Here is a 12,070-nt window from a genome sequence, read left to right on the forward strand (position 1 = left end):
CGAACGTATCGGCGTACGTTTGATGAAGAGGCCCTCAAATTGAACACCGATGAGCGTCATCGACATTTTGATGGAAAGTGAGTTTCGTGATCTTGCAGCAAATGTCCGGCGAGGCTCCTGCCAGTTAAATTGTTCCACAAAAGTTGCAATCCAACTTCAGTAACTTGCTTGGCTCCAGCATCTGTGCTCTTAGTTAGCTGTAGAATAGAGAATCCCTCGTATTGCTTACCACAGCGACAAATGAATCATTTTTGGAACCTGGGGAGGAAGATACCCGCTGGTGTGGCAAAGTTACTATTGGCGCTGAGGCGGGGGGGCGTGCGCCAAGAACCAACACGTGACGTGCTGGACGGTGCTGTTCCGGTCGGATCAACAGTCGGTCATGTTCGACGGCTCCTCGGACGGGATCTGCGCCGGCGACCTTGGCCGCCAGGCTGCCCCACCTGGTCATAACCAACTGTCTCTTAATAATTGCACTGTTCATGTGGACAACGGTCCGATGTAGGTGTGGTATAATACAAACACCCGAGCCTGTGCATCATTGTTCTCTAGGCCGGGGACATTGTCGTGCAGATTCGTTGCAATCCTGGGTAACAATGGGGTACCGGCAGCCGATAAGTCTTGCGGAAAACTCGCTGTTATTAAGCTTATCATGCAGGTCAGCTGTGGCAGCCATCAGCCGTTTCAAGCTTTGGAGAAGATAATGTTCGCATTTCCTGTGGAAGTCCTGAAGCTTGCGGGCACGTCAGGACGATCACTGTAACAGACCGAGCCAACCATTCCACGCAGAACTCAGGTGAGGTTTGTGGTTGTAAGCCCATGTCCATGGTAATATCCAGCTGAGACGTCAACTGTGATAGCAGCAAAGGATCATACCCTGGCGTAACTGAGCTAAAACTCGAATACCTCATGTTGTCAGCCCTTGCCACCAATGTTCCGAAACCGTGAAGTCGGGGGTTTCGAGACATCAGGTTTAGATTATTAGCAAGCATATCTCCATACCCGTCTTCTGGGAAGATAGCCGCAAGATCACAGGGTGGAATAGCCGATATTCAGCAAATCTGTCTTCGCGGGGCCCATCTGAAGATCATCCGGTCAACCCGGAGGGCTCGCGCCACCCGTGGTAGTGTCCTTCGCGCGAGCTCCCTTCAAAGACGTGAATAATCAGGCGACAACATGACCACACTATTGTACCCCATGACGGGGATCGACCGAGACGGTGGTGACTCGTCATCGCTGGGCAAAGTAGGTTTGACATAGTAACCTGGCGAAGGTTGGTTAAATCATGTCCTCCGTGTACTGATGACTGTAGCACGGCCTTAACAAATTTTAATAAACTCAAGGTATAAAAATTGGACTGGAAATAGATTGAATGAGATGGAGCAGCCGTTCCCACAGATTTGGTCCCCCTTTATGACTTCCCCGGTTGTCCTCCAATTCGTCCAAAGCTCGGTCGAGAGCTTGCTGCATTAAATCAGTGATAATGAGAACATCCGACATAGCTCGAACTGTATAGTTTCGCCTTCGACTTCTTGCTTAGTTCCAGCATTGTCCCTGTATCGTTTTACTCTAGTCTTGAGAAGAAGGTCCCAATACCAGATATTGCCAACCTCAAATTAAATCCGGTCACATTTGGACAGACGGAATGATGAACGGCAAGGGGAAACATATCGCACCACTTTCGCTGAACCAAAGCTTTGTGTCTCCCAACAATGCTTGAGCACCCCTGTCAAAACACCTCAGTCTGTAGGACCAATTCTGACTTTCCCAAGGAGTATTTGCTGAAGGCAGGGACAACTTGACGGGGCTGGTTCGTCTTTGTTTGAAAGTAGAAACCAGTCGATCGCTCAAACAGGCGAAGGCTAATGTCAGCCCGAGGGCACGCGCTTTCGTAGCAACCTGCCAGGATCAGGAAGAAAGGTTTACCAGGAGATGCGAGATATCTCCAAACAGAGAGCATGATATTTTTGGGCAGCCTCTAAGCAGGAGGTTCTGTCCCATCAATCTCTCACAACCCCCTTCGAAGGACCCACAGTAATTTGAAAGGGGGGGCAGGGATCAGAGGAAAATAGAGTGTGTTGTGCTTTGCGATCAGTGCAATTGCATTTAATACTCGTTCTACTGTATGTCAGATGTAGGATCTGGATCGTCACAATTATTACCACCTTGGAAAGATAACAGGATCATGGTGCATGAGGGTGCGATAGTCATTGCCGCTCTGCGATCCGAGCCATCGTTAGATAAATCAAACGCGCTTCATATTGCTAAGGTTTTGGAATTCGGGCCAACCTCCCTATAGCCCCGTTGATCGCATGAGTTGCATTTCGTGCGTTTTGGTTATAACAGTAAGCCAGGGCAGCCGATAAAATCGGTCCCCATACCGGCTGACGAGGTGGCGGTGAAAACCGAACTCGAGGACCGAACGCCATGTCGTGGCAGCTGGTATGGAATTAGCGGAGTTGAAGATGGAAGGAACAAGAGCGGACTGCTTAACCATACAATTCGCGCCAATCCAACTGTCGGCTATTCAAGAATAGCGCGTCGACTAGTCTGGGATTGAACTTAATGAGTACTGTATCTCTGCGGGGAACATCATGCCCCCCCCATCCCCCCTTCAGCCCGGGTGCCTATATCTTTCTTCTCTCTCACAACCTCCCGACAGTTCCATGTTTTCACTTTCACTAACCTTGCACCTAACACATCGGTCTTTTATCTGCCCATCATCTAGTCGAATACCATGGCCTCTGAACAGCCCTCAATCATGCTCGTTCAGGGCTCCTTCCAGACCCCACTCGTCTACTCCAAGTTGGCGACAAGTCTTCGCGACCTGAACTACCCAGTCATCCATCCACCTCTTCCCAGCTGCTCCGATGTAGATGCCAGTGATTTCGCCGCCCGCACAATGGAGGACGACGCACGGACCATCGCCGAAGCCCTGGAGCAGCTGATAGAAGAGGAGCAGAAGTTCGTTGTTGTTGTAATGCATTCCTACGGAGGCATTGTGGGCAGCACAGCTATCCCTAGATCCCTCACCCATGCTTCGCGTCAGAAAGAGGGAAAAGTTGGCGGTGTTTTGCACCTATTCTATTACGCTGCCTTTGTTCTACCTAGGGGGGCATCGGTGAAGGAGACATTCGGCGAATCTCCGAATAATGAAGTTGGGGTATGTGTTCATTTGTTCCTGACGCACAACCACAGACTGAAGATTTCGTCCTTGATCTAGGCGGATGGACGCTTCCGCATCAAGAATGGAGCCCGAATCCTCTACAGCGATCTTCCGGACGCTGCGGCAGCCTGGTGGGAGTCCCGTCTGACTCCTCAGTCTTACTTGGTGCAGACCACACCCACAACTCGCGCGGCGTATGAGTACCTTCCATCCACTTACCTAATCTGCGAGGAAGACCAGGCAGTACCCGTGCCGTTTCAGGAGAGATTTGCCGAGTTGGCCAAGGCAGAAATTGATCGCTGTAGCGCAGGGCATTCTCCCATGCTGAGCCAGCCGGACATGCTGGTCGGAAAGATCGCGGCAGTGATGAACAAGGCGGCAGTAGCATCTGATTAGTTTACACTAGAAGGTAATCGAACCAGGGCCTGATTCAAACGTGTCTTCCGCTTCGTCTGGGATACTGTGCAATCTTGGTCGACGCGGGATGTCACTGATGAGAGCACTTTGCCCACGGCGTGGATTTGTTTGTAGTACATCAAGAATATCTCTACGGTGTTTTGGCTGGGGAGGAGAAAATCGAAAGAATAGAATATAGGTGAAGGGCATAGTCGCATATCTGATTGCTGCAAATAACACCTGTAGATTGATAGCTTGCCGTACATATCGTACTGGGGTTGAAATAAGCAATACATTACTCAGAGTAGAATAATGATGAGAATAGATCCCTTCAGCTCCAACACATCTGAGACGCCTCATGAAAAGGCTCTTTATAGCCATAGTCTATAGGAAGAGGAACTGTGTGCGGACTGTCCCATACCCAAACTCGCCCAGAACACAGTTTTTCCGACGTATGCACCTTTAAATAGCACTGCTTCTCTTAAGATGCTGGACTATCATCTGGTGACGAGGGTTGGGACAACGAAGCGGGTTCTTTCTCAGCGGCGCTTTGGCATGACGACTCCTTCGACAGAGATTTCATACTTTGTCTGCTAATGTCACAATCCTGCAGAACAAGGCTCCTAATTTTCCGCCCATCATGGTATGGTGCGTTCATGAACTCCTTGGCCAAGGCTCCATGGGAGTTCATGTTAAGGTCTTTTTCAGGTTCTGTAGACGGAAAAAGTTCACCCAACACCACTGAGTCACTGGCGTAAGGGCAGTGGACAGAACTAACGGCAGCAAATTTGTGAGCCAATATTGCTTGGGGCTAGGCAAGCCTACACTCACGTATTGATGACACCGGGTGGTATAGAACCTGTCCTGGTATGTGCATCTTTTTGGTCAAGTCCATCATGCGGACACGAATCGATTGATTGATCAGCGTCAATCTCTGTTGCGGCTGACTGGAAACCCTGGTCAAGTAGAAAGTTTGGACTCATGCCTACCAAAGGAGGCCACCAGATCAGGCATTCTCCGTTAACCTTTGTTTGACCGAGAACACGGCAGCCGGCTAATTTCGTTAGCGGCATTAACATCCCACCCATTTTAGACTAACCTGGAATATCATTGATCCTGGTCTCCATTGACCATGCTCGTTCCACTGAAAAGACCTCTGCGTAGTCAACGGTAATATCCACGGAGATTCTCTCCATTTTTCTAAGTCTTAGTGAGGAAGAGGAGATGTGCAGTACGAGCTTCTCTTCTCGCATCCGTCAGTACTAAATATCCGAATCTCATGCAGCTCTTCACATAGTTAGGCTGGAAGTGGGACAGTGCAAGAACTTACTGTGCCCTTCCTGCAAGAGACGATATTTTACTACACACATATGGTGATCACAGATTTTCAAGCACAGATTGAATGCATGACGCAAACCTCGACTCGTTGAAACAAAGTACTTACAGTACGTAACGTTTGTGGACTTCAATGCTCTCCCTTGTTATTGGGTACTCCATGCAAGTTCTTCGTGGTGTTACTCGAACCCCGCTTCCTTGATCTAGATTGTTCGACTGGTTGAGACCTGGTGATCTTCACCACCACATCTGTCATTATGCAGCTGTTAATCTTTTCTACAAACGTTACAATTGCCATCTGTCGGTTATCTCGCAAAATATTATTTTCTTTGCGGACAACATGCCTATGCACCATTTGACTGTTAATTTACCTTGGACAAAGGATTTTCTATGGGGTCACATCCAAAAAAGGAAAAGATGACAGGCGCTTATGTGGCCGTCGCAGATCCAGATCGACTCTCCTGGGCCGCCAGGGTGCCCAACGGATGCAACGAATGTCAACAGAAGATACACCACCTAGATTGTATACGAGAACCCCTGTGCAGGGCTCTTAACAGGGATAATACGAGAACTAATGATAACCAGAAATGCTATTCTTGAGTTGGACATCCAATCAACACGCTGGAACAATCATCAGAATGTACGACGAAACAGCCAAGGATGTATGGATGCAACAGGCTCAGCGCTATCTGGCTAGTCGCGCAAGCTGGCAACCTACCACCGAGGGCGAGGGGAGACGTCATGGTGCTTGTAGGCTCTGCTCGGTAGGCCCATTGGCCGTCTATAATAGGAGGACAGCACATAAAGCCCCACCATGCTGAAGCTACTAATCCACCCCAGTTCGTCGGTTCGGCCTTTAAAGGGTAACATAGACGATATGCATACGATTTATGCTGGGTTACTGGGCTAAAGAAGCGTGCTCAATTGGTGTTGGATTAGTAAAAGAAAAGGAAAAGGAAACGACAAAGCAAAAGAGGGGGGAAAAACAACACAACATCCATTCCGAATGGAGTCAAGGCCGCCCTCAAGGCCGCCCATCCAGTGCGAGTATATTCGAACAACCTTCCTCACTGAAGAGATGGGTATTTACCCTACCAATCTGGCTGATACTGCTAAAATCGTACTTGTAGCCTTCAGGCAGCTTATTCTGAAAATATCACCTCCGGCAACGGAACGGACATGTTGTTCTGTCTCTTGAGATTATCAAACGCTGCACTAAATTGCTGCACTATATCGCAGGCAATAGACTCTAGTATATCAAACATTTTAAAAGATGCTGAATCGTTGTTGTTCTTTAGCCGGAAAGTAAGCCACTCATGCAAAGGGCTGGGTATTCCTGCTCTATGCCGGTACCTACCAGTTAACCCATCTTGGCCATGAGCAGGTCATGTTCTTGGCATGAATCCCACACTTCTCAGCATTCGATCCTGCACATTTCCAATCGGCAACAATCAAGCCCTGATTGTCTGCTGAAGGAAATTCCATACTAATTAATGAGGATGCATGTACATAGAGCCGCTTGCTCAGAGCAAGTACATACCTCCCGTCAAATGAGGTTTCCTCGCAACATCCTCCAATGTTTGTTCCTGAAACAGAGCTTTTATTCCCAGCGACCGTGCTTTGGTTTTGACTATATCAACAATGTCATCTGGAAAGCTTCAAGAGTGCAAAAATTTCACGCATTACGACGAAATCCAAGACTTTCCCAAGTGGTTTGTGTATCAAATTGCTACCGGAAGCCGTCTAGACATCATTGCCTTCTTAGATCCCTATGCTGAGGGGTGCATCATGTTCTTGAAGCCGACCGATTATCGAGTGTATCAAGCTTGCCGCCTTACTCGAGATCCTGCTTAATACTCCGAATGTAAAACTATCTGGGTCATGATAAATAACATTACTGCTTCCTGATTAACCATTTTGTATTGTTGGTTGATAATGAGGGCTTCTTTGACAAGATCTCGATCAATCCAAACCTCTTGGTCTTTCATCTGGCTTGTCCCTATTTCTAATTGCCCATTTGAGCCATCTCCACTTGTGAGGCTTCCCGAGACGGAATAACTACCACACCATCTGTCCGGTATGTGGGACTGGTCCTATCGGTGGTTGTTGATTTTGATTATGATGACTATGGTTCCCATTTACCCCATGTCAGGCCAAGAAAGAAATCCAGGTACTACGGTTAATGACATATCCTTGACTCTGTTCGTCCAAGCTTAATTCTGATGTTGATATCGAGGGCCTTTCCTCTCGGGAAAATGCGTGGAAGGCTAGGGTTGCGAAATTGGGGTAAGCTCCGGGGGCTATATCCGATTTCTCATTTGGGCCCCGAATCCAAATCCAAATCCTACACTAGCTGCACCAGCGCTCGTCTTCCGCCATCTGCCAGTGCAGTTGGCTGCAATGAACCCAGTAATTTGGCCACAACAGCCACAAGATCTTTCCTTCTAAAACGCGAGCATGCCGTGTCCAAGTTATCAGCACACCCGGAGTTTGTTAAACGCAAGCCCCGGAGCAGAAAGGACCGATTTAAGACCATTCATTCTGTTTCACAAAAGCTACTATTATGTACTAATACGGAACGGTCATCGCGTTCTGATGACCGGAAAGGATGTACCGTAACATAACAAGCCACTCTCTTCTCATTGACACCTGCTGGTTTAGAATTTCCGGGTTTGCTGATTGTGCCCAGCTGGATAATACGCGTACCTCTCATATTGCATATCATTTATGGATGATGCCTTACACTACCGCTTTTCTTTTCTTCTTGGACCACCTTAGGCCGCACGCGTTGCAGAGGTTTTTTCTTCCATCGGGTCCAACCCTCCATAGCGGTGATGTACGGGCCGAACATTCCGCACAATCTCCTTTAAGCGGTGCTCTCTTTTGTCTCCGAAGTCCTCTTCTGTAAGTACGTCTGCTTCGCACCGTCGGTACCCTTCTAGTTGCTTTGTTCGTATGGTCAACGTCGCGTGGATGCAGCGTCTTCTCAGAGCCCATCGGTAATAGATGACTCCTATCGTTCCCTTCGTGACATCTGGTGACGTGAGGAGAGTGAAAGGTCTCAGTGCAGCTGCTTACTGACGCATATTTTTGGCCACTTCCCCACGTCTCCAGGATGGCCAGTATAGGAAGATATTCGGAGTCTTTGAAATGCCCTCGCAGATCTTGGACGATATTGCTCAAGATTGGAATGGGTACTTGTTGGAGGACACGTTTGATCAGTTTCACACAGGCTGTTGAACAATTAGATAAGAGATCCTTATGATATCCAGCATGGCTTGCTCCAACCTTGTCTGGAGCCTTTGAGTCCATCTCCTAGCGGTGTCTCGAGCTGTAGGGAACCAACTATATGACTCAGGAGTGTCCAGCACGTATTGGTGGATAAAGGAACAAAAAGAAGTTCCCGGTAAAGAAGAACGTGGATACGGTTATCCAAGTGTCGAAAACTGCTGTTCGATGTCTCATTTTGTCGAGACACCCAGAGGAACTGCTCGTGTTGGTCACGCGCTTGAATAATCTCTGCTGCATGGTATGGGTGGATCTTGCTAGACGTCAGCTCGTAGTCCTCCATTCAGCCCTGTTCGTACTGACGAATGTCCCCTGTAGTACCCCCTTGTTGTTTCCTGATTTGCAGCAGCAGCATGTCACAGAAGTAAACCCGTAGCGGGATATAATTCCCTTCGGGGGTACCGACGACCTGAAATTTTCGGAACAATTGAAACACAGGAAGAACGGATTGAGAGGCTGTTGCGTAGATTCTGCACTGAGTCCATGATTGGCTGGATTGGCCCATAGTGGTGAGTATAACCAGAATGTATCTGGACCTCGTTAACTAACTTCTTGTCTTGTTTTGGAAGTCCAAAGGACCAAAAGAGACTGTTGCTACCCTTTCACCCAAAGCCTGCTCGTCCACAGGGCAATCTGGTAGAAGATTGGCGGATGGTATCAATAAAGGCCAGGGAGCAGAGGAAGTAGACATGTCGTCTACAACGTAGTTTGGCGCCGGGCGATCAATTGCGAGGGATCAAATCCTTTACCGTTGTCGGTGGTTGATGTTCCCAGGGGTTGGTCTATATATAACTGTGTGCACTAACCCTGAACACTTGGCGATGGCCCCCACAAAACGATTTTCTCGTAATCAGTTCCGGGGAATACGCTTGGTACGGACGCCAACGATGGCCCACGTCACGAACCTGATGGGTACATAGGCTCTTTGGTGAGGAATTCGTCGAAGGTGCTATGTCCATCCATCTAGGTGCGTATTACCACTTTCTTATGAGCATGGTGGCGCCTTCCAAAAGTACCTTCAAACGCTGGATGGTGAAAATGGCGCCTGGATTCTGGAGGCGCTACTCTCGTCACAGCAGAACAATCTTCTCGCAATTGCCCAGCCGAAGTCTACCGCCAACCTCACTTTCTCGGAGAGCACAGAACTAACCCAGCTTAGAACATCAATTCAGGGGTGTTTGTTTTCTCAGATTTCTGTTTCATTCACGGGGTCTGGGTGGATTCTGGTGGGTCACCTTACAGTCTCCGAGAATAGGAAATGACGAAAGCGAACTTTTTGTGAGCATGTCTGCTTTCTATCGTGTGAGAAAACACGAGAGGCGATTGGCCGATATGGGTTCTATGAGTAAGGAGATAGATCCTCTGGAAAATTTTGACTAGATGACTAGAAATAGAATGGTGTCAATGGCCAGACCAACAAATTCTTATTCATCCCCAACTCAGCTTTCCCCCCAACCTGCGTCTTTTTAACCTTCTAGCCGCCTTTCCCGCAATGACGATGCGATTGTATCTTGGGCGAAAATATAGGCCTACATGAGCTCAGATGTACAGAGGCACACAGGTGCATGATTTCCTACAGCCCATCTTTGGCGGCGCTTTTCCCAGAATATTACGTTGCATTTTTTTTCTTTTCTTCTTTTCCCCTTTACTCTTTTCCTTGACACTACAAACATACGTACCCTATATAAACATATAAATATATTTACTAATCGTACCCAGGATCAAGACATGCTGGAAGAACCCCTAGTGAAGTATAAGAAAGTTAGAAATCTGGTTCGATTGATATTTGTAATTGTTTATACAGACATTCCCCTAGTTGCATTCATAGATAGACCTGATACCTCAGCTAGATTCACACCAAACTCTCGCATTCCTCACCAGATCCACAGTAAGCGACATCTGGTGAAAGTTTGCACTAATGTGAAGTAAAGGTAAAATACAACTTCAAGGAAAGTCGGTACCTCGAATGGGCTAGCCAGTCGGTAAATCGTCCCAACACGGAATTTTTCTTTTTTCTTTTCAAGAAGGAAAGAAAAGAAAAGAAAAGAAAGGGAAAGGAAAGGGAAGGAAAACAACTGTACATCTCCCAAGTGAAATCCAAATGCTAATTATGCTTAATCGTGTCGGCCTACCATAATAGAGTAATATCTACCCAGAACATATCCTGTACTAGCTGGCCCTGACTATACAGTGAACATCCTAATGCAGCTAGAGAAACCGCCGCTTATCAGCATGGCTGAGACATAGGGGTACAAATAACATATAATTTTCATACGGTGCCCACAAACCTTGACTGCGCTCATTGCATCTTACAGAACTAATAACCCTGGAGCGTAGAGTGTGGGAATAGCAATAGTAGAGATTTTAACAATGATAGTGCGTTCATAGCTCCCCCCATGTGAGGAGCATGTATTACAACTTATTATGACTCGTCTGCCACAGCAACGTAATAGCCGGATACTATTGTCCCTTCTTGGTGATAAAGTTGAGAAAGTAATGCATGGAGAAGTAGAGGTGTTGACAGGATGAGTCGTTGTCGTGCTTCGTGGGTGCATTGTCCCACCCTCAAAGCCCGCAGAGGAGAATGAGATAAGGTCGATGGATGAGTGGAATAAATGGAGATCCAGGCAGATTATAAAGGAATGGTTTATGAACGAGCTTTAGAGTGAAGGTAAGAGTTCAGACCACAGTATGTGTAAGAGTCCTGGACATTAGGGACAGAAAAAGGCATAGATGGCCACTGATAGTATAGAAACATCGTAGGTAGGCTGGCAACCAGGACTTGTGACGGATGCCATTTCCATTGGGACGAGAGTTCAGGGGGAATCACTATATAAAAAGGCCTAAGTTGCAGCTGTCACTTATAAACCCCGACCGCAGGTTCACAACGCTGGATCTTGAAAGTCGGAGGGATAAGAGCCGCCGTCTGATGACTGATCGCAATCGAATCCACCCTGTTGCCAAACAGAAATACCTCCATATCCAATCGTCTCTTCACAATGCGCTTGCATTCGTTCCGCAGGTAGAGCCAGCGAACGCCCTTAGGAGCCAGCCGTTGCTTGATCTGCGTAGACAATATCAACGAGACATGAGATATTGACCATTCTGGCCTTGAGCCTCTTATAGCCGTCATTCTCTAGCGCTCTCCAATCTTGCCTTCCTTTGCGAACCAGAGAGAGTTGCGGGTGGCAGTCCCAGCCCGGCTCAATCCACTGCTCGATAAAAATGTCTTCGCTGCGCGGATTTCTCGGGAGTATGGTCTAAAGATTATCACCCTGGAGAGACTCAATGCGCAGGGTGGACCATCCCTTGACGACACTCACCTCTCGCAAAGTCACCATCTTCAGGTTGGTGGGAGATACGGGGTGATAAAACCGCACGACCGCTGAGCCAAGATCAATTTGATACTGCATCTTCGGAGGGTGGCCGACATTGTGGATGGCATATTTGGCCATCGTACAAGCTATTAGCCTCTGATTCTCACTGTAAGTCGACCTTAATGTCAGCCTGTACTCAACAGAGAATTGCTGGAGGTAGGATGTCTGCTCAATACCATTGCCAATCCCTATGTCTGGGGGGAGCTGCAGCGTGGTTGAGGGGTCGCTGGACGGCTGAAAGTCGATGGCTTGGAACCAGACTCATGGGAGGAGAAGTCGCCATGTTGTATGTTCAAGTAGCTTGAAAACATTATGGCTTTGGAACTACAACGGTGGGAATACTCACGTGTGCTTGATATATGCGAGCAAACAAAGGAGGGGTTGGAGCTGAAGTACTAGAAAAGAAAGATACCTAGGAAATACATAACCCTGCCTGCTTCTTGTCCGGCTTACAAAGCCCCCCCGCGTTTCCTTTTGTTTGTTGTTTTTCTATGTTCTTTGATGATCG

At 47.8% G+C, this 12,070-nt stretch overlaps 6 protein-coding genes across 6 annotated transcripts; 2 read left to right on the forward strand and 4 right to left on the reverse strand.

The window, feature by feature from the left end:
* Positions 1-133: 133 nt before the first annotated feature.
* ASPBRDRAFT_49725 (uncharacterized protein) lies at positions 134-601 on the reverse strand (the record flags this gene model as incomplete). Its single annotated transcript, XM_067626406.1, has 1 exon — positions 134-601. A coding segment is annotated over exon 1 (259 nt), but the record flags the coding sequence as incomplete, so codon positions are not given.
* On the reverse strand, positions 572-1,165 carry ASPBRDRAFT_533445 (uncharacterized protein). The gene has a single exon (XM_067627054.1). The coding sequence runs from the start codon at positions 990-992 to the stop codon at positions 660-662; it is 333 nt and encodes a 110-aa protein (XP_067472775.1). The 5' UTR covers positions 993-1,165; the 3' UTR covers positions 572-659.
* A 505-nt stretch (positions 1,166-1,670) lies between these two features.
* On the forward strand, positions 1,671-1,920 carry ASPBRDRAFT_49731 (uncharacterized protein; the record flags this gene model as incomplete). The annotated part of the gene is made up of 2 exons (XM_067626407.1): positions 1,671-1,746; positions 1,776-1,920. Coding segments are annotated over exons 1-2 (179 nt in total), but the record flags the coding sequence as incomplete, so codon positions are not given.
* Positions 1,921-2,737: 817 nt separating this feature from the next.
* On the forward strand, positions 2,738-3,562 carry ASPBRDRAFT_139846 (alpha/beta hydrolase; the record flags this gene model as incomplete). Its single annotated transcript, XM_067619133.1, has 2 exons — positions 2,738-3,169; positions 3,224-3,562. The coding sequence occupies 2 exons, from the start codon at positions 2,738-2,740 to the stop codon at positions 3,560-3,562; spliced, it is 771 nt and encodes a 256-aa protein (XP_067472777.1).
* Positions 3,563-4,389: 827 nt separating this feature from the next.
* ASPBRDRAFT_60417 (uncharacterized protein) lies at positions 4,390-5,153 on the reverse strand (the record flags this gene model as incomplete). Its single annotated transcript, XM_067628230.1, has 3 exons — positions 4,390-4,616; positions 4,662-4,808; positions 5,087-5,153. The coding sequence occupies 3 exons, from the start codon at positions 5,151-5,153 to the stop codon at positions 4,390-4,392; spliced, it is 441 nt and encodes a 146-aa protein (XP_067472778.1).
* A 6,073-nt stretch (positions 5,154-11,226) lies between these two features.
* ASPBRDRAFT_201746 (uncharacterized protein) lies at positions 11,227-11,640 on the reverse strand (the record flags this gene model as incomplete). Its single annotated transcript, XM_067621591.1, has 2 exons — positions 11,227-11,445; positions 11,509-11,640. The coding sequence occupies 2 exons, from the start codon at positions 11,638-11,640 to the stop codon at positions 11,227-11,229; spliced, it is 351 nt and encodes a 116-aa protein (XP_067472779.1).
* Positions 11,641-12,070: the final 430 nt, after the last annotated feature.

Source organism: Aspergillus brasiliensis, assembly GCF_001889945.1.
Source record: "Aspergillus brasiliensis CBS 101740 unplaced genomic scaffold ASPBRscaffold_48, whole genome shotgun sequence".
Lineage (NCBI taxonomy): Eukaryota > Fungi > Ascomycota > Eurotiomycetes > Eurotiales > Aspergillaceae > Aspergillus > Aspergillus brasiliensis.

Coding starts and splice junctions, on each gene's coding strand:
- ASPBRDRAFT_533445 (XM_067627054.1), bottom strand. CDS start 992: ATGCTTGCTAATAATCTAAACCTGATGTCTCGAAACCCCCGACTTCAC.